This window comes from Leuciscus leuciscus (genome assembly GCF_965113295.1).
Source record: "Leuciscus leuciscus genome assembly, chromosome: 3".
NCBI classification, from domain to species: domain Eukaryota; kingdom Metazoa; phylum Chordata; class Actinopteri; order Cypriniformes; family Leuciscidae; genus Leuciscus; species Leuciscus leuciscus.
Window position 1 is genome coordinate 48,801,260 of NC_138727.1, and position 21,962 is coordinate 48,823,221.

Consider the following 21,962-nt stretch of genomic DNA (forward strand, 5'->3'; position numbering starts at 1 on the left):
TAGGCTCAGGAGGAAATCCAGTCCCGTCCCACTCACGGGATCTCTCTGACTCAAAGCCACGGTCCCATGCAGAATAAACCCGCCCACCAGCCCTCCGGTTCTGCTTCCAACCCGGACGCCGGCCAGAGGAAGAGGCTCGTGTCGACCGTCGACGATTTCACAGACTTTGTTTAGCGAGAGACCCATGATGGTGATGAGACCAAGACTTGGTGATGAGACCAAGTCAAATTCCTAGTTTGTCTCTGCAAACATGGCCAATAAAGTTGTGTTTTTAACCGAGACGCTGCGTTCCCATCAGTCCAGACGAATGAACCCTTTCCTGCAGGCGCTCGGAGCGTTAATAAGATCACATTTACAGCAACCCATTGTGCCATCAGGAAGAGATCCGTTCAGCTGGTCTCACTCAGCGCTGTGACTGACTGACTGACTGTATGAATGAATTTCACAAACGCTGCTCCGTCTGCTGAAAGATGGATGTAAAGACGCACACTGGCATTATCGCACGCCATTTTTAGCAGTATCGCAAAATTGCGCACACGGTTAACACGCTTTCCTGAAGTCTCTTCCCATCTTCATCCACACGTTTGTTTCTCGTGCTCACTCACTCAATTTCTCTTGTTTTTCTCTGAGTATATGAAATGTCTATGATAACCGTCCACACAGCAGTGCCAACGTAACAACCTGCATGAACTACACCGCGAGCTTTACGAAGTCCACTGGACAGCTTCATAGAAAACATGGAAGCACTTTACAATAACGTTCTTTACATTAGATGTTATGAACTATTCTTAAAGCATGTAATGTTAATTTGCACATGCAGTTCACTGTTGGTTCACGTAATCTCATCAACCTTAAATGTTACAAATACTTTACTATTTAGAAATGAACATGTACATTAAGTGCTGTGTAAGGATTATTCATGCTGACTAATGTGTAGAACATTATTGTAAAGTGTTACTGAAGACATGAAGATGTGAATCCAGTGTGCTTGAAGATTACTGTGACCTTATTGCTGTTTGCTTGTTTTCTGTCATTTTCTTTGTGTGTGTGACGGTTATTTCTAATCTGAGTTTCTAATAGAACAGCAGATTTGCAGAACAACACTAAAAACGGTAAACCACATCAGACATGTGTGCGCTTCGCTACCAAATAAAACACTGAAATGTGCAAAAATACTTCTGCTGTTCTGAGTCTGCTTTCACTAATGTTTGATACTGTTGCTTTAGTCTGTATAGATACCAGTGTAGGAAATGAACTTTTTAAGGGAAATATTGGTGAGTTAATCATTTTAATTTATAGCACCTTTCTAAAACTCAAGGCTGCGTTACAATCGAGCGGATATGTCAAGGAAAGAAATATGAATACATACACAACCTTTTTTTTTTTTTCAAAGTCAATTCATCATCAATTCTTCTTCTAAAACGTGTTTTAGTTTCACCCTGATTCACTATGGTAAGCCTATTAGTGTTTATATTTTAGTTCTTGCGGGATGGTTTCTGCAGGAAACTGATAGAGCTCGTAATAAAACAAGAATCAACATTAGCTTGGCTTTTCAGAGATGGCAAGAACTGAGGGATTTGAAATGTTGTAAAAGCCACACTGTTTTTATTAGTCAACAGGTGAAAGGTAAACATACAGATAAATTGCCATATGTAGATCTCTAACAGAGTTCAATGTAAAGTATTATTTATTGTGAAGGCTCCTTTTATTATGGTTATTGTAGCTCTGTGCTTAAATTTATTCTCGAGGAAGTACGTGTCTATTAATGGGCAAAGCTACAGTAACATCTTCAGCTAGTCCACTTGAGATCCTTTCAATCTAAATCTAAAATGTTTTATGAGCTGAAGGATAATCATATTCCTCTGTACAGTCATGCAGAGTCAAAGCACAACCAAAACCATGTTCTTCCACAAAATACATGCAATTTTATTTTAACTGCTTGAGGTCCAAATGTTACATAGTGTACCTTTAACTTTTACACTAAACCAGGGGTATCCAATCCTACTCCTTCAAGGCCACTGTTTTGCTCCAACCCCAATTAAACACACCTGAAGCAGCTAATAAAGGTCTTACTATGTGTACTATGAACTTCCAGGCAGGTGTGTTGGGGAAAACTGGAGCTGAACTCTGCAGGACAGTGATCCTCCAGGAGCGTGTTTGGACACCCCTGCCCTAAACAAAAGCATTGAAGATACCATTGAGTGGAGACTTAAACTGTGATTTCCCAGAGATCTCAAAGTGCAATGTAATGTTTATGCTGTTGCACAAGTGAATAAAAAGCCTTTAAAGGTAAATCAATATATTGAATTGAAGCCCCACATGAACCAGAGACTCTCAGCTGTCAGACTCTTTATTTGACTTTGTCAAGTGCAAAAGCATGTAAAGCGAAGTGCTACAAAGTTACAAGTACAACAGCACAATACAACACAAAATGGCAAACCTGCAATCAACACATTACCTTCAGCATTTAATACAAAAAATGTAGGACTTTACGTTATTGCATGCAAGTTGGTTTTGGCATTTTGGCAAATTTTTCTGACACACACCTAAAAGTATGAAATATTTCAGCAGCAGTACTGTCCTGCAAAGAACTACTAAAAAGCCATTATATTTTAAAATGACCGCTTGTGCTGTGTGTAGTTCTATTAAAAATGTTTATTTCTTTTTTATAAAGCAATGCTTTCATACTTTTGGTGTATTTTTTTTTCCTTTGGTCAATGACAAGGTGAAATGAAATATGCAGCAAAGCATTTGTGTGAAATGAGTGTACATCCCGACGTCCATTTTGTGTAATGGAAACAAAACAGAATTTCCTCTCAGTGCGGTTAAGGCAAATGAGATTTAAAAAAATGCAATCAAACTCTAATACAATATTTACATCAGGGCACACCAATATGTACAGATAAACATGACCTTTCAAAACTTGATCTGGAATGGCCAGAATAAGGACGTTACTGTAGTGGACGTGACCTTTGACAGAATCAAAACTCCCTGTAGTGGATCTGTTTGAATGCTTAAGCATCTCTTCATCATCCAATCACTCTCAACTACTCTAATTTCATTATATGAGACCTTAATACATGTATTGATTGAAGCCAATACAAACAAACAAACAAAAAAAATCCTGGTTTGAGTTTTTACAAAGAGGGTCCCTGAGCGTCATTACGGTAAACAACATTATTTTAGTACTTCACAAGAGACACAAAATCAACACATTATAAAAACCAATACATGAAAAATATTAATGGTAATTATCATCCTGATGCAGCTTGTGTATAATACTCAACGAGAATAGTTCTGGAAAGCTGTATGTGAAGAAACATTACATACTAGTTAAGTATGGCAAAGCACTAAAGCTTGACATTGAAATAAAGTGCTAAGTACAAAAGAAACTTTAAGTTATCTCTTCTTACTTGAGTAGCAAGCTTTGGCAAAATTATACGGAGAGTAATGCTGTTGTAACTATCTCTTATGTTCGTACCAAGCTTATTTTATTATTTCTGCAAAACATTTTCCATAACACATTCAAACTAAATCACACTGATACCGTCACAATCATTCATTTTATAACATCAATACAAAGTGCTTTTTAAATTAGATTCAAAACATCATAGAAGGCAGCAACAAACACTTCCATATATAATAAGCTGATTTTTCATGAATTAACAAACTACTTACAATAATAATTCTTCATGGAACATAATTTTTTACCTGCTAGGACAACAAATCCCCATACAGAGAATTCTGGGAGTTGTGCTTGAACGAGGGACATACCTTTTGCGCTCTTAACATTTCCCTTCATCTACCTTTTCATGTCCTTCTATTAACATATCCCAATTTTTTTATGTCTCCCTTTGAATTGACCATTTCTGACACCCTTTCCCTTCTCTCAATTTTCCTTCTATTTTAATCTTCTCTTACTCGCCCTCAGGTCCATTTCATCTGAAAAACCTATGAATGGTAATGACATGCAATTATGTCAGAAGAAATATATGTGAAATCCTGAGGATTACTAGTTGTTTAGCACCCTGATGGCCTCTTCAGAAGTATGTTAGTGTGAGTGTGTAAGTGTAGGTGGGGAAATCATACAAGTCTATATATTTTCTGATATGTTTTTGCGTCTATTTTCCTATATTAAAAAGCATGAATTATGCATAAGTACCTCAAAGCTCTATATTTATGGAATGGTATCAAATATGTACCCGCAAATCTAAGTGTGTCTTGTGTCTGTTTGTGTGCGAGTCTGTCAGTGTGAGCCTTTCTGAATAAGTTGTGCCTATTCTGCATCGATGGGCAATACATTCACCCATGACCTTAACATAGCTTCCTTCAACAACAACACAAAAAAAGAACACTATTCATTAAACATAACTAAAACCATTGTATGACAAGTACCATCAAGCTTTAGCCATCCTGCATCAACAGGCGTGCTGTTGTAGTCCTTCATTGTCTCTTTCAAGAGTTTGTTTTGTTTCTGCGACAGCACAAGGTGTGCTCTTGTCGGTTTCAACTCAGTTGACCACCAGGGTCAAGAGGTTGGACTTGAGGTCACTGCGAGAGGGGAAGGAAAAGGGCAACTTGCATTGAATAAACTTCTTGAGGATTGCAGAAACCATGGTGACCTGCACCTAGTTTCCATCTTGTGACTTCTAGTAAGGTGTCACCAATTGAAAGACTTGTGGGTTGGAACTTAAGGCTGTGGTCTATTATTTGGTTTAGTTTGAGAAATGTCTTGCATTTGCTCTTCTTGAGGGCCTGGTTACAAAACCCGCTGTCACCAGGTCCTCATTTCCTCATGAAAGGCCGTAACCCTTGAGCTTCAACATTCCTTGAGTCCCTTAGCTTTATGACTCAATTCCTAAAATCTGCCTTAACTTGCATACTGATTGTTGGAACCTTGGAATGTCAAGGTTTGGGATGTCCTGAGATTGGTCTGTCTGTGTTGGGGTGCACCTTGTTTTTAAGAGGGGGAGGTTTGTGCTTGCGTTTGCGAGTGGGATTCGTAGTAGTGTGTGCAGGGTGCCGGAATACACTGGAGGGAAGGTTTTCGCTGTTGCTGGGAGGAACCCACTCATGGGAGCGAGGGATCGGCACTGGGGTAGTTATGGCAGAAACCGGAGCAGTTGAGGGAGTAGACGTTGGAGTGGGAACGGGGGCAGGGGCAGGGGCAGGTTTGTTGGCACAGCCAACAACCTCAGAGTCTCTTTGGAAGTTTGGTTCAACCTTGGAGGTTCCTTTTACTTTACGAGAAGCCTTGTCAGTTTTTTGGACTCTGGGTGGACTACTGCCCTCCTCAGAAGGACTTGCTTTGAGGGGGACCTTGCGAGGGTCTTTCTCGGTCTTGCTGACATCTACCACCACAGTACTGAGAATTTCTTGAGTCTTTTGGAGACTATCGGTCCTGTGGGGACTGGAGTCTACCTTATTGAGGCTTGTGGGAAGGCCACTGGTGATTTGTGAGAACTTGTCTGATTTCCTTGACCTTCTGTCTCTCTTGTGAAGATTTCTCTCAGACACAGGTGCACTTATTTCAGTTATCGAGGGACTTTTGCTACTTTCTGCCACTTGTGTGTTTCTGTCTGCCCCCTTGTATCTATGTCTCTTCTGTCCTGCAGACTCAAGACTTCTGTGGCGGCGTGTCCCTCTGCCCCGTCCTCTACTCTTCCTCAACAGCCTCTCTAGGCGGCACTCTGTTCGATACAATTCCTCTGTGGCATGGGTGACCCGGTCCAGCTGAAGAAGCAAAGCATCGAAAGCTGGGAGGATTCTGCGGAGCGTTGCCTCCATCTCGGCTCTCTCTTTCCAACCTTGGCCTCCAACTATCACCCCAAGGCCTAAGGTAAGGCCTAGTCCCAGACCCGGGGCTTCAGCCAGACTGCAAGGGCTGCTGGAAGTGGGCCGCCAGGAGGCCTCAGATCCTCCATCAACACTGTCGGGAGTTGGGGGAGCCTCTGGAGTGTCCAGAGGAGGAAGACACAAGGACTTGCAGTCACTTGTTGAAGAGGAACGTGAAGGCGGGAGCTCCATACCTTCAAATCGCACCTTGTGCCGGAACTATCAGGAAAGAAAGGGATAAAGGGTCAAGATAAGTGTGTGGTGGTCATTTAAAAGTTCAAGGTCTAGGGTGAAGGATCAATCTGGAAGACTGGTGACATAATAGAAAGTCAGTAAAAAGAGTTAGTCATTATCCAAAGCAACTTACTGTACACTTTTTTTTAGGGACAATCTGTTGGGAGAAACCTGGGGAAAGGTGCCCTCAAGAGCACAAAGGTAACAATTCATGGTTTGTTCCTTGGAGGGCTTGACCAGCAACCATTTATGAGCTTTAGCCACTATGCCACACCCATAGTTAACAAGGTCTTCAATACTGCTTTATCAAAACAATGTGCTTGAGGGGGAATCTCTCTGCTCAGCAAATTGCTTTGTCTTAAAAGCATCTACTAAATGTACTACAACTTTACTGAAGGGATCAAGAGACTATGGGCTAAATGAGCTACTAAGGATTGGCAAATAAACAAGTGCCTCAGGTAGAATCATCTATTGTGATCCTATAAACCTACATAGAGTTCATAATCACATCAGATACTTGCAAGGCCTAATTCCAGACATGCTACATTGGTAAAAACTTTCATCAGACAAAATCTTGGGTATTATGTAAGTACACGCACCTCTTTAGCACGGCTGAGCCCCATCCACATTTTGAGGCGTCGCAGGAACAATTCCACCATCTCATAGTCCTGTAGGTCAACGGCTGGACGGTACAGTTCCGCCCTGGCCCGACGATAGTTCCTTAGCAATGCCGAGACCAAAAGCCATAGCAAAACGAGTCTGAGTAGAGTAAAGCTAATGTGGAAGATGAAACAGGAAGCAGAACATGGGGAGGAGCCACTCTCTGGTCGCCATGACAACAGTCCACGCCCACTAGAGCCAAGTAACTTCAAGAAAGTAGAGCTAACAGTTCCGTAGCCCTCCATGACAGAGTGGAAAATCTAGAAGGGAAAAAGGAAAGTGATTGTTTTAAGATTTTGCTAAACTTTTGGCACTCAAAAGAGCAGAAATTAGATTTATTGATCAGAACAGACTGCTTTTAAAAGATATAAGATGTACAATGATGGTTCATAACTGACCCATTAAGTATTCTAGGTGAGTGAGGGAGATAATTTAACAGCCTCTTACATCTGCTTCAACATTGTGCCAACACACTTACTGTGTGTAAACAGCCAAGAACTTCTTGGAATTTGGATTTAATAATTCAGGAAGAAGGAAAGGGTGGTGTGTTCGGATTCATGCACAAACACATTTGCAAATGTATGCACAAACACATATAACTCAACCCACAATTCTTGAGTGATTGTCAGGGTGTTGCGAAGCAGTTGCTTGGTCACTATTATGTGGTTGCTAAGGCATTCTAAAGTGATACCCCCAAATCTCTATGATACAGTATTATGGTCTCTATTAATTGTCTCTCCCTTAAAGTATATGGAATTTTGCACCTGCTTAAAAAAAAGTAAAAGCACAAGCTTTCCTGTAGCTCAAACAGTAGAGCGTTGGTGCTTGCAACGCCAAGGTCATGGGTTCGATTCCCAGGGAAAGCAAGAACTGATAAGAATGTAAATGTCTACCTTGAAATGCAATGTAAGTCGCTTTGGATAAAAGCGTCTGCCAAATGCATAAAATGCACAAATAGTGTGGAACAAGTTATGCCCTTTTGTATAATACATACGGTTTGTGTGTTTGATCAAATCTCTAGCCCCCTGTATGAGTAATAGCAATAGTGACGCTTGACTCAAACAACTAATAACAATGCAGCTGGTTTTACAAAAGGTCAAGGTCACTGCAGCATACCAAGTTTGACCTCCCTCGGTAGGAAATTTGTAATGTGTAATTCAGCCAGCATCAAGGTCCTCACACACTCAATTATATACACAGTTCAAAGACATGAACCTTTAGTTCAGATAAATCAGAAAGTTCAGAGTGCTTTTATAAACTCATGTCCTTTATGAATCTAATACATGTATTTAATTATACTCATTTCCTCTGCATTAGTAGGAAATTTAGTTATGCATGCAGGTCATCAGGATACTCATGACTCAATGCGGTTTTTTTATATTGAAATAAAAATTAACTGGCTCATCTGTGAGCAGGACAGCAAGTCTTTGTGGTGTTTCGAGAGGTACGGTTTTCAGGGTAATGTCGGCATACCTCCATGAAGGACGAACCACATCCAACAGGAGTAACTGCTATTGACGCAAGAGGAAGCTGTCTGAAATGGATGACAAGGTACTAACCCGGATTGTATACAAAAAACATAAAACCACAGCTGCCCAACTCACTGCAGTATTAAATGCGCACCTTGACTCTCCCGTTTCCACCAAAACTTTTTGTCGTGAGTCAATATTCATGGTCGGGCTGCTATAGCCAAACCTTTGGTCACTCGTGCCAAAGCCAAATGTTTCATTGGTGCCAACAGTCAAATCTTGGGCTGTGGACAATGTGAAGCTTGTATCGTTCTCTGATGAGTCCACCATCACTGTCCTTCCCACATCTGTGGGAGTTACGATGTGGAGAAGCCTCAAAGAAGCTCAACACTCAGACTATTGCTACCCAGAGTGAAAAATGGGGTGAAGCATCAGTGATGGCTTGGGCAGCGATATCATAACATTCCCTACTGTGCTTGATGGGCACATCACTGCCAAATACTACTGAACCATTCTGGAGGACCATGTGCACTTAATGGTTCAAAAATCGTACCCTGAAGGGGGTGCCGTGTATCAGCATGATAATACACCAATTCACACAGCAAGACTTGTGTTTGATAAACATGAAAGTGAATGGCCTTGCAGAGTCACCACATCTGAATATTTTTGAGCCACCTAGGGGTGTTTTGGAGGAGCGAGTCAGAAAACGTTTTTTCTCCAGCATCACATAGTGACTAGGCCACTGTTCTGGAGGAGGAATGGCTCAAATCCCTCTGGCCTCGGACTGGTATCTGTCATTCCCAAGATGAAGTGATGCTGTATTGGCCGCAAAAGGAGGCCCTACACCATACTAATAAATTATTGTGAAATAAAATAAAATCCTAAAACCAGGTTTCAGTTTCATTGTCCAACCCCTGTAGTTTAAATCACATTGCAGATGGTGTGCAGCGGTGTGTGCGTGTCCTAACCAGGTGTCCAGTGTGCGAGTATGCCAACAGGAACACGAGAAGAGTGACGGCAACCGTCAGCATCTCCCAGAAAGATCTCCTCAGCGTCCTCCCGAAAACCCCCCATTCTCTCATGAAGCGCAGCTGGTGCGATGCCTAGACGGAGAGAAATGAGGTGGGTGATAAATGATGCCTCACAGTAAAATGTATTTTCATACCATTAATAATTGCAGAATTAAATATTTAGTGTTGTCTGGCCTGAGAAGAGCATTAGGATGGAATTTATAACTTTGCGTCTGCATAAAGTAGCATTCATTTAGTTGACCCAAACTAACTTACAGCACATTTATTAGCAAGGCAATCTCAATGGAGTAGCCTGAAGTTAAGTGCCTTGCTCAAGGGCACAATGGTTAATTCTTCTAGTTATCAAGTCTGAACTTTAAAGCTACACTAAGTAACTTTTTTTGGCCAGCGAACGTCCATAGAGCACTCAAATTTGGCAAACAGAAACTCAAGCATGCTTGCTTGACGCACAAGAATGAGGTTCATTCTCACGTCACGCAAGCACGTTTGAGCTTCCGCAAGAACCAATGAGGTTTGTTCTCAAGCAAGTATGATTTAGCTTCCCTTTACCACATTTGAGGGCTCTATGTACTGTATGTTCATTGATCAATGTTTATATGTGAATAAAAGCCTAAATTAGTATCTATTCATCACTTAAAATGATCATGTCTCTTCAGAAGACTTGGATTAAACTGCTCGATTCATATGGATTTCTTTTACAATCTTATTATGAACGTTTCAAAGCATCCGAGTTTTGAAGCAATGGACTTTCAATGGACAGAAATCTCTCAGATTTCATCAAAACTATCACGGACAAATGAGAGTTCAATGGGATTGGAACTACGAGGGTGATTACATGATGACATAATTTTCATTTTTGGTTGAACTATCCCTTTAAGGAGTGGCATTCTGTAGCTCAAACTAAGCATTTTGCTAACAACAACACCAAAGTCATGTGTTAGATTCCCATTCGCTCACCTTGAGCACCAGCAGGAAGAGCAAAGCCGCGCTCAGTTGGGTCAAAACCTGGTTCTGTTGGGCCAGAGGAAAGAAGTCTGTGAACGTGTCCTGTTGTTGTAGAAATGAGCCCCACTGGCGGGCGGACAGAATGGAGCGACTCAGGTGTAAAGAGACGACACAAATCGCCAATAGCAGACTGCAAACACTTGCTATATTCCACAAGCGCAGGAAGTAGCCAAGCCCCTGTTTCCGGACAATCGCGCCCTCACGTACAGCGAAATAGATCACGAAGACCAGCAGGAGGAGCTGTGATAGAAAGAGAGAGCTTAATTAAAGGTGCATTGTGTAATATTTAGGAGGATTTGTAGACAAATGCAATATAATATACATAACTATGTTTTCAGTGGTGTATTAAGACCTATTGTATTACCTTAGAATGAGCCATTTCTATCTACATACCAGTGTTGTGCAAGTTACTCTGGAAATGTAATTAAATTACTGATTACTCCTTTTAAAAGTAATCAAGTTACTGTTCTGATTACTTTATTTCAAAAGTAATTAGTTACATTAATAGTTACGTTACTAACTACTAACTAGAAGAGTTGGTTGCAATTTGCACAAAAAAAAAAAAGAAAAAAAAAGAAGAAAATCACACACTGCACCTTTAACCTCTGCCTTCGTTAAGACGGCACAATAGAATTGATCTAAATAATGGGATCAGTTGTGTGATTGGCTGACGGTTACCGTGAGGAACAGGGGCAGGTCCATGCCTTGACTGAGCATGTGGAGGCTGCAGGTTTTGAGGTCCAGACTCAACTGAGCGCGCTCAGATACCGGGAACTCCAGCAGGAAGGAGAAGACGGCCAACAGATCGGTGTTGATGTTATAGAGGGGAAACTCCACGAACAGAGCCCTCGTCCTGAACACAAACACATCACACCTCAGAGGAAGGGCTGTATGATTCACTCTGTCTTTCATTACTTTAATGGAAAATTAAATACTGGATCATTTGTGCCATGCAATAGTCATTTGCAAAATCAATAAATGAAACGATTACGACATATAATTATGGAAATACAAGAAATGGAAAAACTGTTTACAACATGTTACTATATAATATTATCATTTTAAAATGTATAATACAGAAAATTGGTAATCAAAAAAGTGTGTAATTGATTAATATAACCAAATAATGTTTTTTCTATTTTATTTTTTACAAATAATAATATTTGTAAAAAAAATTATAAATAAAAAAAAAAAAATCACAAAATAATATAATATAATCAATTATGAAATCAAAAAAATAATCTAATAACAGAAGTAAATTTGGTAATCAAAAAATAATTTGATTGGTTAATAAAAACAAATAATTGAATTGAAAATATGAAATGTTAATAGACTAGTAACTCTAAATTATGAAAAAAGTTTTATGAAACATGATTGATAATTGGTAATGACTTTTTTGCTTTAATAATTTTTTTATAAATATTAATATTGATATATTTGCTAAAAACTAAGCAAATATATCAATATTAATATTTATAAACATGATTAAATGCTTATATTTAATGCTTGTATTTATGCATATTAACATTAATAAATATTAATATAAAACAATTAAATGTTCATTTTATTAATGTTGATATCGATATTGAGTTGAATATGGTCAATATGCATACTATTAATATCAATAACACTGATGATAATAATATAAGATATAAATAAACTATTAATGAATAATTAATTATTAATTATAATTAAAAACAAATAATAGAATTGTTAATTAGAAAATTATGAAAAAAGTGAGTTATTTTCCTATACTGATTGATGATGAATTTTTTGCTCAATTTTAAGAAGCAAATTGTTGTATACACGTTCATACAGCTTATGACTGATGAAACGGATGAAATAAATAAACACTATAAAACAACTTCCCTCCAAAATGACTTCCTCTCTTCTGTCTTTTGTTGTGCATATCCTTGCTAACTGATTAGTATGTATTGGATGCATCTCTCTCTCTCTCTCTCTCTCTGTCTGTGTGTGTACTCACAGCGGGTCGAGCCACTGGTGTGTGTTGAGTTGTTTGACCAGAGCTCTGGAGTCCTGCATCTTCTTGCTGAGATCCTGCACGAATCCAGCACTGCTGTAGACGGAGACCTGCCCCCAGTGCCACACACTGCACACACACACACACATCAAACCTTCATGAGAATCTCACTGACATGTGGACGAGGCTCCTGAGCAGAGGTGAAAACAAAGCCACTCTCTGAACCAGAAGACCTGATCCAAGATCAGCCTGGGTCATAAAGCATTCATCTAGAATTCATTATAGAACAGACAGACACTGATCCAGGAGCTGGAAAGCCTCCAGTTTATTTGACCCTTGTGTTTCAATAAATAATGCACCAAACAATGAGATCAAAAAACATTTTTGGAGCACAACAGACAACCGTGGTGTGATGTAAGAATGATCAGAGCTTCTTTAATCTCTTAGAAAATGCATTGCCTGGCCAATTGAAATTCACCCTTGAATGAGATTCCCAAGACTTTTGTAAGTATGGAAGCCACACTCGAGGCTGTTATTTATTTATATTTATTTATAAAAGTTATATATATAAATATATAAATGAGTATATTTTCTGTGCCCGGGAGCTTCAACTCACAATTGACATTTCTCTCACTTGTCCAATGCATTCTGGGATTTCCAGTTTGGCCAAAAGGACAACAAGCAACACAGCTGTCATGTGACTCTTACCCGCTGCTCTGAGCTGTACTGATACTCCAGTTCTGCACCAATCCTGAGGCTGACCTCGCCCACCCGGCTGGGGCGCACCCAAACCACGAGGATGCTGGGAAATAGCCACTGATGGGGCATACTGGGAGACAGCGAGGAAAGAAAGGTCATGATGCAACAGTAGTTTGTCCGTTTCTTATAGGTTTCCTAAGAATGTGTATCCGGCGAAAACTTTAAATTCACTTTGTATGTATTCTTATCTCTGCTTATGAAGCGGTTACTCATCTGCCTGTGTGTGTGTGTGTGTGTGTGTGTGTCTGAATGTAGCAATCTGTCTGAAATCCTCACTACTGGAATGCTCTTATATTGTGGAAAATGAAATCTGTGAATGCTGATCTCTCAATAAAAGACTGAACACACACACACACACACACATTCTCTCTGCAGTCTTATGTGAATCCTGGATCAGAGGTCCAGCAAATATAATAAAACCAAGAAATGAGCCATTTTACACATATAATGCTTTCATGAAAGCAGAAAATTCTGCTTGCAAATTTTGCTCAGAAGCTGGAAGTTAAACTCCAGTGTTATGTTTATATTTTATATCATTTATGAATATTTCTAAATAAAATAAACATGTGAAGTGTGTTTCTGTGCCGGTCGAGCACCTGGCTGCGCTCTCAGCTGTCGGAGACGAGGTCGACCAATCAGCAGGCTTCCCGTCTTCTCCATCAGGACCCGCCCATCCAGTAACCGTGGTAACAGGGAGTCCGAGAGCCACGCCCACACATCCTCACGACTGCAGACAGAAGACCCGACAAGTTAGAGACGTGTGTGTGTGTGTGTGTGTGTGTGTGTGTGACGCTCAGAGAGACTCGTAGTGTGAATCCACCGGTTGAAGACACTGTCAACAAACTGTCAGCTCTGATCTGATTCATCAACACACAAACACACATCCACACGAGTCTGAGTCTGACCTGACTGAGGAACAAAACAACATGGAAAGACAGAAATGGAGCAGGTAAAAGTGTCTGACAAAAAATATCATTTCCTTTCATCCAAACATTCTATGCTAACTTTTGTGCTAAAGTAACCAAGGCAGCTTGTGTGGGGAAAACGTGTTTGTTAATGTGTGTGTGTGTGTGTGTGTGTGTGTGTGTGTGTGTGTGTGTGTGTGTGTGTGTGTGTGTGTGTGTGTGTGTGTGTGTGTGTGCGTGTGTGTGTGTGCGTGCGCGTGTGTTTTGTACCTGCTGATGCTGTTGAAGTGTTCTGTGAGGAAGTGATCCTGCAGTTGTGTGTGAAGTCGCAGGCGATGGGCGTCTTTGGTCGAGTCTGAGTAGTTGAGCAGTAACACCACCAGCAGGAACAGCATGTAGAGCAGGAAACCCTGTCAATTCAGAGCAAAACACCTCTATTATTCAAACACACACTCCTTCACATCACAGAAACAGACGACAATCATGTCAATCTGGATAAAAAAAACACATCACAGCTAAGAGAGTCAAATGAGGAGATGAACAGCCAATCAGAGTGCAGATCTCTAAAACACGACCTGGTAATTAATGGATCCTAGTATGAATGGCGGCTGTCAGCCATGACAAAGACTGCTTTATATTATGGGCGAATGGGGAAGAAATTTGAAAACCGATTTTCAAGCTAACAAAGGACTATAGCGTTATGACCAATCAATCAACTCGGAAACGAACCCTTGACAGAAAAATTACAGACATTTATTTTTTTATTTCAATGAAATGAATGTACTATATTTTAGTTCAATAATGTTTTTTATTTAATATTGTGTATTTTTAGGGGATTTTTTTGGTACTAAATTATATTTATGCTGTAGTTATAATCCATTTATTCACTTCTGAGCACAATTTTCATTTTTTATATGAAATATATATTTTCAAAAACATGTTTTACTCTAAAACTATGAGAAAATCAAAGCCATAAATCTGAACAAGTTGTGTTCAAAATTTGAGCCTGATATCTCATCAAATGAGCTTTCAGTAAGATTTTGTTCGGCTGCAGTACCAAAAGTTTCCACTAGGTGAAATTCGTCTCCCATTCATTTCCAATGCGCCCATTTTGACCGCGAGGAACACAAGTGTGACAATTTTTTTCAGGACCATTTAACCAGTTCGAATCATGTCCATGATTTTTTTTGTGTTCACATAGCAAGTGTCAAAACCTTTACCAAGTTTCGTACAATTCCAATAAATTTTTTTTTTTTTTAAGTAAACTTTTTCGATCAAAAATGACTGAAGAGCACCAGTGTTGTCTGAATTGAATCAGACATCAGACTGTTCTGGCGCTGGTTGTCGTACCTTCAGCATGGTGTGTAGCAGGCGCACTTTCCGCGCTTCTTCTCTGGCCTGTGAGAGAGCGAACCCCTGCGGCGGCCGAACTCGAGGGATTCGCTGAACGACCCGCTCCACACGAGGACAGTCCACCAGCACGTCCTGCTCTTCTGCTCTCAGACGCCCCGCCACCAGAGAGAAGTACACACCCTCTGACAACACCTGAACACACACACACAAGAGAATCAGCCAACACATCTGGATTTGAAACAGGAATATGTGGGCATTTTCACTCCTGGTCTAAAAAAAACAAAACAATTCCTAGCCCAAATTTCATATTGTATCATTATTTCAGTGTTTATTTTATATTCACACTGATATTAAGATTGATATGAATATCATCAACGATCAATAATATTAACAAGTATCAAACTTAATTATACATCATAATGAATAACTAATTATACTCAATTAATATATTACTAACTCGCTAAATGTTCAAATTTATTAATATGAACTTAAAAATGAATATTAATTGGAAACCTATATTAATATTCATTAAAAAATACAAACTTTGTCAAGATTTTTGCTCGCCAGTCATCTCAAAAGAAAGTAGTAAAACGTACTTCACATAGTATCATTATTTTAGTGTTTATGTCATCAACATGCCAATATTTATGAATATTTACATTGAAGAATATTAATATCAAAATAATTAAACATTCATATTTGTTCATATTCAAACTGATATCAATATTCATAATTAATATCAATACTTTAAATACAAATAATCAAACTTAATTATACATTATAATTATAACTAACTATACTTTAAAAAAACATTATACATTTAAATAATAATAATAAAAATTTGTTAATATGTATTACTATGAAGTGATGATACTTTTTTTTTTTTTTAAAGAACGTTTGTCGAGACAAACTTTGACAAGATATTCTATGTTGACAAACTGAACCAAGTTAAACGAATTAATCAAATTATTTGACATATCATACAATGATTCGATTTTTATTCTTTCTGCTTACAAAAGCGTCCATACATCATCCTACGCTGGTTTGCTGGTTATAGCTGGGATTTACCTTCAGTGGTTCGAGAATGAGGAATGACGACAGGAAACTGACAATGCTGGAGATGAGCCACATCAGAGCCACGCCCTCGCTGAAGCTCCGCCCCAACCACATCGATAGGCTGGCAGACAGGATAAGCCCCGCCCAGCTGGCCCACAGAGCAGCCAATCCGCATAGAGGAGGAAGCGGCCTGGGCTTACACACATCCGTCACCACTGTGTGTGAGAGAGAGAGAGAGAGAGAGAGAGAGAGAGAGTTCAGCTGTGTTTGTGTCTCTCTCTGAGGTAAAGTGGATTTAGGGGTGTGTGTGTACCTGTACGTGAAGTAAAGGCAGTTTTGGGTGGGTCTCGTCTAAAGGCCGCACACGGAACAGGCTCATTCATCTTTTGCAGTAGAATCACTTCTGTCTTATCACCAAATATACTGGAGCTAAACACACAAACACAACTTTTATTCAGCAAGAATTTATTAAATTGATCAAAAGTGACATTTATGATGTTACAAAAGAACAAAAAACAAGATGACCGATAATGAACAACGACCAAATTTAAGATGAATCTGATCTCATAAAATTTTTCCTTACGTTATATACTTTATATTATTTCTATTTTTATATATATTTTATATGAACTATTTTATTGTATGGACTTCACTACTAATGTGTGCTGGAATCTGAAATTTCCCTGTTGATATATATTTTTGTCAATCTTATATTGAATTGTTTCTTGTCTTTCAAATTTAAAAATCTTTGTTTTTAAAGATATTTTCTATGCTATTCAAGACTTTTTTGTGACCTTACATTTTCCACATAATGAATTTAAGGCATTTTAATTATTTTTAAGGATCCAGACACTGAAATGGTGTGACTTACAGATCGCCCACGTCACTGTCCGTCTGAGACAGCAACTGTCCATCGGCCAAAATGCGCTTGATTAGATCCTCATCTGTCAATCAAAGTCAGCAGCCAATCAACAACCACCTCTATTCTTTTGACACATGCATTAAGTATGCAAGTATAGAAGTAACATGCATAGTTGTACTATGGCATAAGAGAGAAGAGAAATGTGACCTGAGGAAGAGAAGTATTTGTTCCTGTGGCTGTTGTCACACACGGTGTCCTCCTCGTCAGGACTGAAGGTGATGTCCACCCCCAGGTGTCTGCTGCCCTGACCTCTCTTGAGGCGGGGGGGAAACACCGGCCCCATCTCCACTGACGGGTCAGTCAACACATCTGGCCAATCACAGTCAGGAATACTCCACCTCTGAAGACTGAGGAACAGGGCCAGAGATTGATTGATTGATTGATTGACTGACTGACTCACTGACTCAGTCACTCACTGACTCAGTCACTCACTCACTCAGTCACTCACTCACTCAGTCACTCACTCACTCACTCACTCAGTCACTCACTCACTCAGTCACTCACTCACTGACTCACTCAGTCACTCAGTCACTCAGTCACTCAGTCACTCACTCAGTCACTCACTCACTCACTCACTCACTCACTCACTCACTCACTCACTCACTCACTCACTCACTCACTCACTCACTGACTCACTCACTGACTCACTCAGTCACTCACTCACTCACTCACTGACTCACTGACTCAGTCACTCAGTCACTGACTCACTCACTCACTCAGTCACTCACTCACTCACTCACTCACTCAGTCACTCACTCACTCACTCACTCACTGACTCAGTCACTGACTCAGTCACTCACTCAGTCACTCACTCAGTCACTCACTCAGTCACTCACTCAGTCACTCACTCAGTCACTCACTCAGTCACTCACTCACTCACTCACCCACTCAGTCACTCAGTCACTCACTCACTCACCCACTCACTCAGTCGCTCAGTCACTCAGTCACTCACTCACTCACTCACTCACTCACTGACTCAGTCACTCACTCACTCAGTCACTCACTCACCCACTCAGTCACTCACTCACCCAGTCACTCACTCACTCACTCACTCACTCAGTCACTCACTCACTCACTCACTCACTCACTCACTCAGTCACTCACTCACTCAGTCACTCACTCACTCAGTCACTCACTCACTCACTCACTCAGTCACTCACTCACTCAGTCACTCACTCAGTCACTCACTCACTCACTCACTCAGTCACTCACTCACTCACTCAGTCACTCACTCACTCACTCACTCAGTCACTCACTCAGTCACTCACTCACTCACTCACTCAGTCACTCACTCAGTCACTCACCCACTCAGTCACTCACTCAGTCACTCACTCAGTCACTCAGTCACTCACTCACTCAGTCACTCAGTCACTCACTCAGTCACTCACTCAGTCACTCACTCACTCACTCACTCACTCACTCACTCACTCACTCACTCACTCACTCACCCACTCACTCACCCACTCAGTCACTCACTCAGTCACTCACTCACTCACTCACTCAGTCACTCACTCACTCACTCACTCACTCACTCACTCAGTCACTCACTCACTCACTCAGTCACTCACTCAGTCACTCAGTCACTCACTCAGTCACTCACTCAGTCACTCACTCACTCAGTCACTCACTCACTCACTCAGTCACTCACTCACTGACTCAGTCACTCACTCACTCACCCACTCAGTCACTCAGTCACTGACTCAGTCACTCACTCAGTCACTGACTCAGTCACTCACTCACTCACCCACTCAGTCACTCACTCACTCACTCACTCACTCAGTCACTCACTCACTCACTCACTCACTCACTCACTCACTCACTCACTCACTCAGTCACTCACTCACTCACTCACTCACTCACTCACTCACTCACTCACTCACTCACTCACTCACTCACTCACTCACTCACTCACTCACTCAGTCACTCAGTCACTCACTCACCCACTCAGTCACTCACTCAGTCACTCACTCAGTCACTCACTCAGTCACTCACTCACTCACTCACCCACTCAGTCACTCACTCAGTCACTCAGTCACTCAGTCACTCAGTCACTCAGTCACTCACTCACTGACTCAGTCACTCACTCACTCACTCACTCAGTCACTCACTCAGTCACTCACTCACTCACTCAGTCACTCACTCACTCACTCAGTCACTCACTCACTCACTCACTCAGTCACTCACTCAGTCACTCACTCAGTCACTCACTCACTCACCCACTCACTCACCCACTCACTCACTCACTCACTCACTCAGTCACTCACTCACTCACTCACTCACTCACTCACTCACTCACTCACTCACTCACTCAGTCACTCACTCACTCAGTCACTCACTCACTCACTCAGTCACTCAGTCACTCAGTCACTCACTCACTCAGTCACTCAGTCACTCACTCAGTCACTCACTCACTCAGTCACTCACTCACACACTCACACACTCACACACTCACACACTCACACACTCACACACTCACACACTCGGTTTTCATTTGGTTAGGATTTTATTCTCATTTATTAAAATCATTTATTTAGCCACTCATTAGTTTTTCCTGTTCTACTGCTTATTTTATACATTTTTACCCACCACCTATGCATTATTCAACATTGTTAACATGTTTAAATATAAATTAAATAAAAAACAAACCCACAAATTATACATTATTCAACATCAGTTTATTTATTCATTAAGTAACACCCAGTGTTTTAGTTTTATTTATATAAAAGTGTAGTATTTATTCATATTTGACTATATATCTTAACTATTTATTTTGATATTTTGAGTGAAATAAAATAAGTTTATGTTTCCTGATATTTTATTTCATTTCAGATAATGTTTACTTTATTTCAAGCAACAGAAATGTTATTTATTGTTTTAGATTCAGCTACAGTTATAACAACTATAATAACCTTGGCTGGATGTAAATTATGTTTTATCATTCTGCAGTTCTCGCTTTAATGAGCCGAGTTTAAGTGTGTCGGTAACCATGGCGACCTGATGCGACCTCATGCTTACCTCTTAGTGGAAGGAGTGGGCAGGTCAATGTTGGTCTCTTCAGAGTATGTCTGCAGTGTGTGTGTGTGTGTGTGTGTGTGTGTGTGTGTGTGTGTGTGTGTGTGTGAGAGAGAGAGAGAGAGAGAGAGAGTTATTCTTCTGCAGGAACACAATAGACTCAGGATCTGAGCTCATACTGATGTACTCCACACTTCACACTTCAATCTAAATGGTGATTGTCGTCTCAGTTTTTTAACCCAAACTTCATCCTGGAAAATGTGACATTCGGAGACGTGAAACTGCAGCACGTTTAAACATTAAGGCTATGAAGATGACAAAAAACACCTTTCAAGACGCAGACATTCATTTCCTAACCATATGATTTCATTTTTCCTCGTAGAGCACCAGAGAGAAATAGAATAAATCAGCGATGAGTTTGAAAAACATAATGAAGGTGAAGGTTTCTCTTGGCTTCTGTGTTCATGTGCAAACAAAGTATTCTGCAAATGCACGCATTTCAATTTGCACCTCATGAAAGGTATGAGAGAAAAACATCTGGGTCTCTGTCAGAATAAATAAAAATACACATATTGTATTTTCCCTTTGAATAATAAAATAGACCTGCATCAAAGTGTCTCTGTTCTGATCCCAGAGTTCAGTTCAGCTCTTTAACACTGTTATACTGCAGTCAAACTCACAGAGGCCGTCCAGAACAAAGCCAGGAGTTATTTCAATTATATAAACATTTTAGTAATTATTGTGCAGGTTAACTCATGCTATTGTAATGAACAAAATCACTGTGTGTCAAGACAGAATCATTCTAATGAGAATCATCATCAGTGTTCCAACCTTCAGTGATCTATAGAGCATATACTGTAATATACAGTACATAACAGTGAACTATTTTACAATATAGTATTATATACTGTGATATATATACCATATATTATCAATATTTACGATAAAATATTCACATTTACATGTGTTATAGAATATTCAAAAAGAAAATATGATATATAACATAAGAAAGATAACTTTTAAATAAATAAGAAAATAATTAAATAAAAAATAAATACGTTTTATAAAATAAATAAAATGAATTCATTAATAAACAAATGAACAAATATAAAAAAATATATATATAAAAAAACAATTTATAAAAAATAAACAAAACTAAATAAATAAATTAAATAACAAATATAAAAACACTTATTATAAATGAATAATTTTATAAAAAAAGAATAAATGTCCAAAATATAAAAACACTTCATATAAAGTAAACAGTGCTGTCAAATCGATTAATCAAATCTAACAATAAAGTTTGTGTATATATATATATATATATATATATATATATATATATATATATGAGTGTGTGTGTGTGTGTGTATACATATATTGTATATTAACAAACTTTTATGTTAGATGCAATTAATCGTGATTAATCGATTTGACAGCACTAAAAAAAAATTAAATTAAAAGCACTAAATTAATAAACAAATATAAGCATGCTTCATAATAAATAAATAGAAAAAAAAAAAAACTTTTTTATAAAAATAAATAAATTAAGGAAATTAAGGTATTAGCAAACATAGAAATAAATACCTATAAAACAAATAAATAAGAAGCTATAGTAATATTAAGTGCCTTGGGGCAGTCGTGGCCTAATGGTTATAGAGTCAGGCTGGTATCCCGAAAGTCGCAGGTTCCACTGCTCCAGGTGTGTGTGTGTGTGTGTGTGTGTGTTCACTACTCCTA

General features: G+C 39.5%; 2 protein-coding genes across 3 annotated transcripts in view; one reads left to right on the forward strand and one right to left on the reverse strand.

The window, feature by feature from the left end:
• Nucleotides 1–1,175, forward strand: part of tsc2 (TSC complex subunit 2) — a 42,983-nt gene extending 41,808 nt beyond the window's left edge. For both annotated transcript variants that reach the window (XM_082164444.1, XM_082164445.1), the window contains one exon: nucleotides 4–1,175. In XM_082164444.1, coding sequence (XP_082020570.1) covers nucleotides 4–174 — 171 coding nt within the window. In that variant the 3' untranslated portion in view covers nucleotides 175–1,175. The remainder of the gene's footprint in view (nucleotides 1–3) is intronic.
• Nucleotides 1,176–2,332: 1,157 nt separating this feature from the next.
• pkd1a (polycystic kidney disease 1a) overlaps nucleotides 2,333–21,962 on the reverse strand; it is a 101,827-nt gene continuing 82,197 nt past the window's right edge. The window contains exons 34-48 of the mRNA XM_082164443.1: nucleotides 20,226–20,275; nucleotides 17,358–17,557; nucleotides 17,160–17,232; nucleotides 16,602–16,717; nucleotides 16,301–16,503; nucleotides 15,230–15,424; nucleotides 14,150–14,289; nucleotides 13,571–13,701; nucleotides 12,924–13,044; nucleotides 12,219–12,344; nucleotides 10,913–11,087; nucleotides 10,187–10,474; nucleotides 9,167–9,301; nucleotides 6,669–6,989; nucleotides 2,333–6,054 (exon numbers count right to left, since the gene is read on the reverse strand). Of these exons, the coding sequence (XP_082020569.1) occupies nucleotides 4,906–6,054; nucleotides 6,669–6,989; nucleotides 9,167–9,301; nucleotides 10,187–10,474; nucleotides 10,913–11,087; nucleotides 12,219–12,344; nucleotides 12,924–13,044; nucleotides 13,571–13,701; nucleotides 14,150–14,289; nucleotides 15,230–15,424; nucleotides 16,301–16,503; nucleotides 16,602–16,717; nucleotides 17,160–17,232; nucleotides 17,358–17,557; nucleotides 20,226–20,275 (3,423 nt within the window). The 3' untranslated portion in view covers nucleotides 2,333–4,905. The remainder of the gene's footprint in view (nucleotides 6,055–6,668; nucleotides 6,990–9,166; nucleotides 9,302–10,186; nucleotides 10,475–10,912; nucleotides 11,088–12,218; nucleotides 12,345–12,923; nucleotides 13,045–13,570; nucleotides 13,702–14,149; nucleotides 14,290–15,229; nucleotides 15,425–16,300; nucleotides 16,504–16,601; nucleotides 16,718–17,159; nucleotides 17,233–17,357; nucleotides 17,558–20,225; nucleotides 20,276–21,962) is intronic.